This window comes from Mizuhopecten yessoensis, unplaced genomic scaffold, assembly GCF_002113885.1.
Source record: "Mizuhopecten yessoensis strain PY_sf001 unplaced genomic scaffold, ASM211388v2 scaffold10921, whole genome shotgun sequence".
NCBI lineage: Eukaryota > Metazoa > Mollusca > Bivalvia > Pectinida > Pectinidae > Mizuhopecten > Mizuhopecten yessoensis.
In genome coordinates this window covers 1518359-1530655 of record NW_018408788.1, presented here as the reverse complement: position 1 = coordinate 1530655, position 12297 = coordinate 1518359, and the positions used below count along the sequence as shown (strand labels likewise).

The window sequence follows — 12297 nt, the reverse complement described above, 5'->3', positions numbered from 1 at the left end:
AGTGATACAGCCAGTTTTATTACATACCTGGTGAATCTTACTACAGTGATACAGTCAGTTTTATTACTTACCTGGTGAATCTTACGTTAGTGATACAGTCAGTTTTATTACTTACCTGGTGAATCTTACGTTAGTGATACAGACAGTTTTATTACATACCTGGTGAATCTTACTACAGTGATACAGTCAGTTTTATTACATACCTGGTGAATCTTACTACAGTGATACAGACAGTTTTATTACATACCTGGTGAATCTTAATTACTAGAGATACAGCCAGTTTTATCACATACCTGGTGAATCTTACTACAGTGATCCAGCCTGTTTTATTACATACCCGGTAAATCTTAATTACTATAGAGATACAGCCAGTTTTCTTACATACCTGGTGAATCTTACTACAGTGATACAGCCAGTTTTATCAGATTCCTGGTGGTGAATCTGGCTACAGTAATACAGTTAGTTTTATTAAATACCTGGTGTTGAATCTTACTACAGAGATCCAGCCTGTTTTATTACATACCCGGTGGTGAATCTTACTACAGTGATACAGTCAGTTTTATTAAATACCTGGTGGTGAATCTTACTACAGTAATACAGTCAGTTTTATTAAATACCTGATGGTGAATCTTACGTTAGTGATACAGTCAGTTTTATTACATACCTGGTGGGGAATCTTACGTTAGTGATACAGTCAGTTTTATTAAATACCTGGTTGTGAATCTTACGTTAGTGATACAGAAAGTTTTATTACATACCTGGCGGTGAATCTTACGTTAGTGATACAGACAGTTTTATTACATACCTGATGAATCTTACAACAGTGATATTAACCAATGAAAAGCTCCAAACATATTATCTACATGAGGTAACATGATAAGGTTCATCATCACCTTGTGTGTAATTACCCAATTCCTAAGGAGTATAAGAATTACATAAAACAATACAGTGGAATATGTTTTAAGCGACCACCCAAGGGAAATTAAAAAAAAAGTGACCATATTTTGTTCACACAACCGACTATAACCGAACGACACCTTATTCAGACAACTGTAAACAGACGACCGCCCCAAGCGCACGTACAGATCAGATGAATAACTAAACAATAGTCGAGTGATAACTAGGACAGTAAAGGAACAACTAAGAGTGCTTGAAAAGAATTGTCATTTCACTCAGAACAAACGATCGCTGGAGCCTTGAAGTTCTCAACTTACACGACTGTGTTTTCGGTAATTACCATGATTTAAGCTAACTTGTTACAAAATATATTGTTGTTGAAATGATAGCTGTTCCTGTGTTGGTCCAACAGATGTATGTAAACTGCTTACCTTACGTTCTCATGGCGCTGAATGTAGATTTTGTGGAACATAGTATCTTTGGGTTTTCCTGCAATATCTGCTTTCATCTCCATGGCAACATGGCGGGGCAATACCGAGAGCAGAAGCCGTTCCTATGGAGAATACCATATTTATTGCTTTAATGATGTAAGCAATATTTTGAAAATTCTTATATTTGTGCTATTAAAGCTACATCATGGGTTCTATAATCTAATATTAGACTGTCTACAATGAACCATCTTTCTTCATAGACCACCAGAAGAAATAAGAAACCAATATTCTTGAGAGACCATCAGTCAAAATAAGATGATCTTTCACAAGATCACCTGCCATAAAAAACCTGTTTTATTGAGAGACGAAGCTACTATAACCTTTGAAGAGACCATGCATCTCTCCTAAGGAACCACCTGGCCACCTAGTGTGAAAAACCAATTTTACCAGGTTACATCAGATTCTGAGACCATTGGTTACATCAGATTCTGAGAGACCAGAGGTTACATCAGATTCTGAGAGACCATTGGTTACATCAGATTCTGAGAGACCATTGATTACATCAGATTTTGACAGACCATTGGTTACATGGGATTCTGAGAGACCAGAGGTTACATCAGATTCTGAGACCATTGGTTACATAAGATTTTGAGAGACCATTGGTTACATGGGATTCTGAGAGACCAGAGGTTACATCAGATTCTGAGAGACCATTGGTTATATCAGATTATGAGAGACCACAGGTAACCTGGGATTCTGAGAGACCAGAGCTTCCATCAGATTCTGAGACCATTGGTTAGATCAGATTCTGAGAGACCAGAGGGTACATCAGACTATGATAGACCACAGGCTACATCAGATTCTGAGCGACCATTGGTTATATCAGATTATGAGAGACCACAGGTAACCTGGGATTCTGAGAGACCAGAGCTTCCATCAGATTCTGAGACCATTGGTTAGATCAGATTCTGAGAGACCAGAGGGTACATCAGACTATGATAGACCACAGGCTACATCAGATTCTGAGCGACCATTGGTTATATCAGATTATCAGAGACCACAGGTAACATGGGATTCTGAGAGACCAGAGCTTCCATCAGATTCTGAGACCATTGGTTACATCAGATGCTGAGAGACCATTGATTACATCAGATTTTGACAGACCATTGGTTACATGGGGTTCTGAGAGACCAGAGGTTACATGGGATTCTGAGAGTCCAGAGGTTACATCAGATTCTGAGACCATAGGTTACATAAGATTTTGAGAGACCATTGGTTACATGGAATTCTGAGAGACCAGAGGTTACCTCAGATTCTGAGACCATTGGTTAGATCAGATTCTGAGAGACCAGAGTTTACATCAGATTCTGAGAGACCAGAGGTGACATCAGACTATGATAGACCACAGGCTACATCAGATTCTGAGAGACCAGAGGTTACCTCAGATTCTGAGACCATTGGTTACATCAGATGCTGAGAGACCATTGATTACATCAGATTTTGACAGACCATTGGTTACATGGGGTTCTGAGAGACCAGAGGTTACATCAGACTATGAAAGACCACAGGTTACATCAGATTCCGAGAGACCAGAGGTTACATCAGATCCTGATAGACCACATGTTACATCAGATTCTGAGAGACCATTGATTACATCAGATTTTGACAGACCATTGGTTACACGGGATTCTGAGAGACCAGAGGTAACATCAGATTCTGAGAGACCAGAGTTTACATCAGATTCTGAGAGACAACAGGTTACATCAGATTCTGAGAGCATTGGTTACATCAGATTCTGAGCGACCAGAGGTTACATCAGACTATGAAAGACCACAGGTTACATCAGATTATGAGAGACCAGAGGTTACATCGGATTGTAAGAGACCACAGGTTACATGGGATTCTGAGAGACCACAGATTACATGGGATTCTGATAGACCACAGGTTACATCAGATTCTGATAGACCACAGGTTACATCAGATTATGAGAGACCACAGGTTACATCAGATTCTGATAGACCAGAGGTTACATCAGATTCTGAGAGACCAGAGGTTACATCAGATTCTAAGAGACCAGAGGTTACATCAGACTATGATAGACCACAGGTTACGTCAGATTCTGAGAGACCAGAGGTTACATCAGATTCTAAGAGACCAGAGGTTACATCAGACTATGATAGACCACAGGTTACGTCAGATTCTGAGAGACCAGAGGTTACATCAGATTCTGAGAAACCAGAGGTTACATCAGATTCTGAGAGACCACAGGTTACATCAGATTCTGATAGACCACAGATTACATCAGATTCTGAGAGACCACAGGTTACATCAGATTCTGATAGACCAGAGGTTACATCAGATTCTGAGAGACCAGAGGTTACATCAGACTATGATAGACCACAGGTTACATCAGATTCTGAGAGACCAGAGGTTACATCAGATTATGAGAGACCACAGGTTACATCAGATTATGAGAGACCAGAGGTTACATGGGATTCTGAGAGACCAGAGGTTGCATCAGATTCTGAGAGACCAGAAGTTACATCAGATTCTGAGAGACCAGAGGTTACATCAGATTCTGAGAGACCAGATCTAGCGGTTGCATCAGATTCTGAGACCACAGATTACTTGGGATTCTGAAAGACCACAGGTTACATGGGATTCTGAGAGACCAGAGGTTACATCAGATTCTGAGAGACCAGAGGAAACATCAGATTCTAAGAGACCAGAGGTTACTTTAGATTCTGAGAGACCAGAGGTTACATCAGATTCTGTACTAAATGAGGCTTCTGTGTACCTGTTCCTGGTTTTCCCGTTGCGTTGTCAGTCTGGCCTCGATACATTTGCGTGTTTCCAGGAAAGCCTGACGCTGGGCCACCTCTGTAGGATAATGTGTAAAGATCCCCGCTATGTTTGCACAAATGAATAAAAATGAGTTGGCAACAACCTGAAATAAAAACATTATAATTTTACATCTTTTATGCACAGTGTATGATATTAGAAATAGAATTGAGTTATATTGATAACAATTAAAGGAAAGAAATCATACTCATTTACATATTTATAAACCATAAACATTCTTAATATAGCACTCTCAAATTGATCAACACATTATCAAGATTTTAACATAGATATTGGAATATTTATGAATAAGTGCACTATAGAAAAGTATATAGGGCTTTTGATAAGTGCAATCATAAGTTAGCACTAGTTATAGCAGGAAGTATCACCACTAAAGAGTATCAACTACTAAAAAAGGTTCAGTTTACAGTAAAAGTTTAAGATACTCTGTGTCAAGAAAGTAGAGATTTGCCAAAATCGTTTCTAGAGGTTTTATTTTTGAATACTAAATTTAATTTGCGATTGAGAGCTCAGGTTGCTCTTTCAATACTGATGGCAATTTTAACTTACAGAATGAAGATTTAAATATGCAAATTAATCTCCACACAAATTAATGTAAAAATCAATCCCTTGTAAAAATAAAATTAAACAAGAGGCCCAGAGGGCCTGTTTCGCTCACCTGAATATGTTTAAAATAATTGGTATGAAGTAAAGATATAGCACTCAATGGTAGGTGCTGTAAGTACATATAAAATTTCAGAAAGATCCATCCAGCACTTGATATAGAGCGAGAACAAACTTCAAACAGAGACCCATCCCTCTGCCCCTAGGGGGGGTCATACCCACCAATTATACAAAATTGAGTCCCCTTGACCCAAGGATGCTCCAGACTAAATAAGGATAAAATCCTTTAATCCCGATGGTCGGAGAAGGATTTTAAAGGTTTTACCTCTATTTCTCCTATTGTGCCCCGCCCTTCTGCCCCCTGGGAGACCACACCCACTGCTTATACAAAATTGAGTCAACTTGGCCCAAGGATGCTCCAGACTTTTAAAACAGGATAAAAACCCTTAATCCCGATGGTCGGAGAAGGATTTTAAAGATTTTACCTCTATTTCCCCCATTGGGCCCCACCTCTCTGCCTCCAGGGGGGTCAGACACACCGTTTATACAAAATGTGTTCCCCTTCACCCAAGAGTGCTTCATACCAAATTTTGAAAAAAATCCTGTCATTCCTACAGAAGAAGAAGGATTTTAAAGAATTTGCTGTTTTCCTTATTGGGCCCCTCCCTTCTGCCCCCAGGGGGGCCACACTCGCTGTTTAAACGAAATTGAGTCCCTTTTGCCTAAGGATGCTCCAGACTAAATTAGGATAATATCCCTTAATCCCTATGGTAGAAGAAGGGTAATAAAGGTTTTACCTATATTTCCCCTATTGGGCACCGCCCCTCAGGTCCCAGGGGGGCCACACCCACCGTTTATACAAAACTGGTTCCCCTTTACCCAAGGATGCTTCAGACCAAATATAAACCAAATCCTTTCATTCCTACAGAAGAAGAAGGATTTTTAAGAATATTTTGCTATGTTTCCCCTATTGGGCTCCGCCACTCAGACCCCTAGGAGGCCAGACCCACGGTTTATACAAAATTGGTTCCCCTTCACCCAAGAATGCTTCAGACCAAATATGGACCAAATCCTTTTATTCCTACAGAATAAGAAGGATTTTAAAGAATTTGCTATGTTTCCCCTATTTGGCCCGCCCCTCAGGCCCCTGGGACGCCACACCCACGGTTTATACAAAATTGTTCCTCCTTTAACCAAGGATGCTTCAGACCAAATATGGAACAAATCCTTTCATTCCTACAGAAGAAGAAGGATTTTTAAGAATACTTTGCTATGTTTCCCCTATTGGGCCCTGCCCCTCAGGCCCTTGGGGGGCCAGACCCACGGTTTATACAGAATTGGTTCCCCTTCAGCCAAGAATGCTTCAGACCAAATATGGACCAAACCCTTGATTCCTACAGAATAAGAAGGATTTTAAAGAATTTGCTATGTTTCCCCTATTTGGCCCCGCCCCTCGGGCCCCTGGGAGGCCAGACCCACTGTTTATACAAAATTGGTTTCCCTACACCCAAGGATGCTTCAGACCAAATATGGAACAAATCCTTTTATTCCTACAGAAGAAGAAGGATTTTAATGAATTTGCTATGTTTCCCCTATTTGGCCCAGCCCCTCAGGCCCCTGGGGGGCCAGACCCACGGTTTATACAAAATTGTTCCCCCTTTAACCAAGGATGATTCAGACCAAATATGGAACAAATCCTTTCATTCCTACAGAAGAAGAAGGATTTTAAAGAATTTGCTATATTTCCCCTATTGGGCCATCATTTATACAAAATTTGTTCCCCTTCCCATAAGGATGCTTCTGACCAAATTTGGTCAAAATCTGCTCAGTCGTTCATGACTAGTAGCGTTTTAAAGGAAAAGTTGACGGACGGACGGTCGACGGACGACGAACGCTGCAGTATGGCATAAGCTCATCACCATGGTCCTTTGGACCAGGTGAGCTAAAATCTTGTATTAGGAGCTGACTTCATACAAATTTTTGAGGAAGCATCCATGGTCAAGGGCCAAAAGTCAAAATTATACGGTTCCAACTTCTACAGGCCTGGGAAGAAGGGGCAGGTCCAAGGGGGAGGGGGATTGGCTAAAATTTAAAATCTTCTCTATGATACTCTCTATGGATGAAAATGTCTTTTATAAACAGCTACATATTTTTGTAGAAATTTAACAGGGCTTGTTTGAAATTAATGAAATAATTTTCAGAGAATAAGCTCAATCAAATAGGGTAGGTACTGCTACATAGAAAGCAGGGAAAACAAATGGAGGGAAGACACTTATGACAGGTGGTCTCTCAAGATAACCTACAAATATTAGAATAAGTTGCTGTGGTCCTTTGCTTTCTTTCTTTTCTTACAAGACTTTCGATTGTGATATATCAAAGTATTTTAATTACTGTTCTATTGTATATTCCCCCTCCCCCAGGTATACATTTACATATTTGTAACTTTTCATAAAAGTACTTTTCAACATAAATTGTATGACCATCTGCTGATCTACAACATATATGTTTTAATATAAAATTCTAGACTTTTTCCTGATATAGACATGTCTTATTATATCTTTTCTATACATTTTTAACTCTTTTTCCTTAATTGTTATGTTAATAACCTCACAATCCTTTACATATATTTGTAACTCTTTTCCTTATAAAAACAAAAATTGTGTTAGTATCCTTTACATATCTTTACTATTTTCGTTATACAGACAAAAATTGTGTTTATATCATGTAATACTGAAGTGAATTTTATAAAGGTATAAAACATTATCAACTTAAAAAAAACAACTTGTTGATGTAGCTGCTTTAAGTACTAGTTTATAGAAATTACAAAGTCTAAAAAAAAAAATAAGCGCTAAAATTACGGAAAAGTTTTAACCATAGTGTCAATAGTTCCTCTATTTTTTTTAAAAACTAAGACCGACTCTGACATGACCAAAAAGATTTCCGATAATTAATACCAAATTAATTTGTTGTGGCCTTTAGGAAAAATTTCATATAATCTTGATTTTTTTTTACCATTTACATGAACTTGCATAATTATAACAAATCATGTATTGAAACCAAAACAAACAAGAGGCCCAATGGGCCTGCATCGTTCACCTGGTATAAATCTCACACTTGCAACCTTAAAAGTGATCTAAAATAAAGCTACAGACAAAATGTCAGTATTCATGATTAAAAGTAATTAAAAAGAACATGTTAAAAGATTTAAAAACATTTCACCCTGTGACCTTGAAAGTTAAACAAGGTCATTATGTTGAACAAATATTATAACCCTTAATCTAAGGAAGCAACTTGCAAAATATCACCAACCTATCCTTTTGTTGATTGAAATAAGGTCATTTAAATATTTATACAAATTTGACACCTGTGACCTTGAATATAATTCAAGGTCATTCATTTGAACAAATTTGGTAGCCCTACACCCCAGCATAATACTGACCAAATATTATCTCCCTGGGCATTTTGGTTATTCATCAGAAGTCGTTTAAAGTTTTTAACATATTTGACCCTTTTGACCTTGAATATGTGGGGGAAGGTCATTCATTTGAACAAACTTGGTAGCCCTTGATCCCAGCATGCTACTGACCCAATATCAACATCCTCAGCATTTTGTTTAAAGTTTTTTTAGACAATTGACCCCTGTGACCTTGAATATGAACAAACTTAGTAGCCCTTCACTCCAGCATGCTTCTAGCCTAATATTATCTCCCTGGGCGTTTTGGTTATTCAGAGGAGTTGTTTAAAGTTTTTAACAAATTTGACCCCTGTAACCTTGAAAATGCAGGGTGAAGGTCATTTATTTGAACTAACTTGGTAGCCCTTCATCCCAATTTGCTTCTGGCCAAATATCATTACCCTAGGCCTTTTGGTTATTAAGAAGAAGTTGTTTAAAGTAAAATATTGACGCCGGACGACGGATGGACAACTGACGGACAACGAACAGACGGGCCAGGTGAGCTAAAAACCTAAACATTAGGATATATTTCTGTCTCCACAAGTTAATACAAGTAAATCATATATAATTTGACATTTCATTGGAAACACTTTTATCATAAATTGAAATATCAAAGACAGTTATAAAAGGAGTATTAATAGCTTTTTATGACAGTCATTTGTGACAATAATTCTTTAAAATGTCAGTCAAAACTCATCAAATTGTTAAAATGTCACCACAACATGAATAACAGGTGTATTTTTTTCCATTATCAGTGTAAAAGTTTATATTCATATACCTTATTAACATTCTATACATATTAAATATCATATAAATTTCATAACCACATGTAATTTATCAATTACATGTATAGCTGCCTGTTTAATCATTCAACCTTTAACTCATTAGCCATCAATTCCATATTTTAACAAGTGGGTTTATTTCAACAACCCTTTGAGGAACTTGGATCTGTAATTTCCTCATATGATATCAAACATCTTTTATTGAAATAAATTACACGAGAACATTCAGTCAGAAATTTGTTTAACCTCAATACTCTGTCAAAAAAACAGCAAATAGGGATGAATTTTAATATTTCTGTAGAAAGGTGTGGGTTTTTTTACACCCAAATTTACACTGGAAGTTTTCCTTAATAGATGTTTACTAATATAAACATGTTTTAAATTTCATTATAACACCCAAATTTAATACAAAAAATATTATATTTGTATACATGTAGATGTTTACTAATATAAACAAGTTTTATTTATAAATTTATAAACATTTTCTTATTTAACTATAACACCCAAATTTAATACAAAAAGTATTTGTTTATTTGTTTAACTAATATAAACATATTTTAAATATAAATTTATAAACATTTTTTTAAAATTTCATTATAACACCCAAATTTAATACAAAAAGTATTTGTTTATAGATGTTTACTTATATAAACAGGTTTTATTTTGAAATTCATAAACATTTTGTTAATGTTAAAACATAACATATTCTCTCTGTTTGATCCGACACATGTTTTCTCTTTTTAAGGCTCCCCGTCCCATGGCCGGCAAAACACTAGAGAGTTCCACTTAGGTTTTTTTCGTACATATAGTAACCTCCCCTTCATTTTGTTTTTTATATAACTGTATATAGCATAAATGGGCCCGGGGACTACCATTGACCAGCGGCCTGTTTGTTTACGGAACAACTGGTTTGTCCGTTAATAAATGTAACAATTTCGGGTATAAATCCTGGCGGACCTGCAAATGTTTACACAGGCCTTGCAATTGGCTTTGTCAAGGCTCCCCCGAAAGCAGTATCAGATTACTAGATCCAACCTTATTTAATTATTAAAACGAACAACGTGGTCCGACCGGTTTGACCGCTTAAACAAAAACGGCCCAGGTAGCTCAATTGGTTAGTGACATTATAACAATTGGAAGTCCAAAGTTCGAATAGGTTTGAATCTTGGTCTTGGTATGCTGAAGTTTTACACTCAAAACACTTGAATATATTCTGTATACAAATGTACCTATTTCGTTTCTATAATTTTATCATAAAAGTCTTCAAGGTATGGTTTTCTTTTCAGAAATGATTTATAAAAGCTGGAGTCATGTTGACAAAATCAGTTTCAGGTTTTGGCAGTGGTACGGTGGATCCTTAATATTCAAATATACATCAATCCTCTTTTCAATTGTAAACATGTTTTCCTTATTGTTTATTTTTTGGTCAAATTAACCACCATATCATAAAATCTCTATCGTAAATAAAACAATTCATACATTATGACGTAAACATTCCTCTGATTCTAAACATGAAACATTAAAATTTAGCCAGTTATCATGATATTTCCAATTTTTTCTTGTGAGAATTTAACAAAGGAGTAATAAAAGCCGGATTATAAGATTATACAAAATGTAGCTCCAAGCTAGGGATCAGGAGAATAGAATTTTAGGTTCATATCGATTCTTTGACTCGGGTGACGAAGTCTAGCTGTGACACAAAAGGAAATCGTCAAACCTGGACAACTACAGCAGCATCATAAACTTGACCTTATTGTACCGAGTTCATTAACAGGAAATTGATTTGGTATTTTTCTAAAAAAAAGTAATTTTCTATTTAAATTTTGATTGTTATGCTTCTATTTAACAGGAAATCTGGGTTATCATTGCACAGGAAATCAATGTGCATTTATAAATAATGGATTAAGGATTATATCACAACCTAGGGAAAACAGAGGAAGCATTCGATATGTCAGTCAATATATAAAAGTCATTACAATATCACTGTTCAAATATCATATGTATGTTAAAAGATATAAACAGCGAAAAAAAGTAACCATTTAATGAACAAGAAATCCCAGAGGGATCTTGGCGCCCACCTTTGTACCGGCCATCCTCATTAGTTCTTTGTCAGTGCAATCTTTTCTCTTCTTTTCTCTAATCTATTTGATCGAGTCATGTTAACAGTAAATGCACCTTGAGGTAACTTTTGATCTAAACTAAATACTGTTGTGTATAAAAGACAACCTTCAAAGTGAGTTTGTCATTTCATATAGTACTTATATCATTACCGGTAGTTACTAGTACAGTACTTAAGGTGGGAGAAAAAGAATCGACCATTTCAATATAAGAAAGATCTTTTCAGTTCTTCCTTTAGCCATTTTATTTTATGATCAGTCTCAAACTATAACATGCACAACGAGGGATCAAGGGAACGTACATATCAAATTTGAGAAAGTTATTCCTGAGAAATAGTACTAACAAACCTTCAATTTCAAACATCAAAGATGGCTGTCGGTCGGCCATTTTGTTTATCTGATCAGATTAAAAAGTAAACATGAACAATGAAGGATAGTGGGAAACCTGCATATAGAATTTGAGAAAGAACCCTACAGTACTCCCTGGGAAATAGCACTAACAAACCTTAACTGTCAAAATCAAAGATTTTTTTTATCTAATCAGTCTCATACGAAAATATGCATATAACTTCATACCAAGGGGAACCTACATGAAAAATTTAAGAAAGATCCCTCAAGTACTTCCTGAGTAATATAGCCATAACAAATCTTCACTGTCCAAGATGGCTGCCTGTTGGCCATTTTTTTTATCTGACTAGTCTCAAAAGTTAACCTGCACAAAGAGGGAAGAAGGAAAACCTGCATTTTAAGTTTGGGAAAGATCCTTCCAGTGATAACAAACTTTTAATGTCACAATCCAAGATGGTGGCCTGTCGGCCATTTGATTTATTTGATCATTTTCAAAATTAAACATGCACAACTCCAGACCTAGGGAAGCCTACATAAAAAAATTGGGAAAGATCCCTCAAGTACTTCCTGAGAAATAGTGATAACAAACCTTCACTATCAAAATCCAATATGGCTGCCTGTTGGCCATTTTGTTTATCCGATCAGTCCCAAAAGTTAACCTGCACAACTAGAGACCAAGGGGAACCTACATATAAAATTTGAGAAAGATCCCTGTGGTACTTCCTGAGAAATAGTGATAGCACAATCTTCACTATCAAACCTACATGTACATATAAAATTTGAGAAAGATCCCTGTGGTACTT

At 36.6% G+C, this 12297-nt stretch overlaps 1 protein-coding gene across 1 annotated transcript in view; it reads right to left on the bottom strand.

Moving 5' to 3' along the window:
• LOC110463711 (adenylate cyclase type 5-like) overlaps window positions 1-12297 on the bottom strand; it is a 92235-nt gene that overhangs the window by 55745 nt on the left and 24193 nt on the right. The window contains exons 3-4 of the mRNA XM_021518517.1: window positions 4126-4275; window positions 1329-1450 (exon numbers count right to left, since the gene is read on the bottom strand). Coding sequence (XP_021374192.1) covers window positions 1329-1450; window positions 4126-4275 — 272 coding nt within the window. The remainder of the gene's footprint in view (window positions 1-1328; window positions 1451-4125; window positions 4276-12297) is intronic.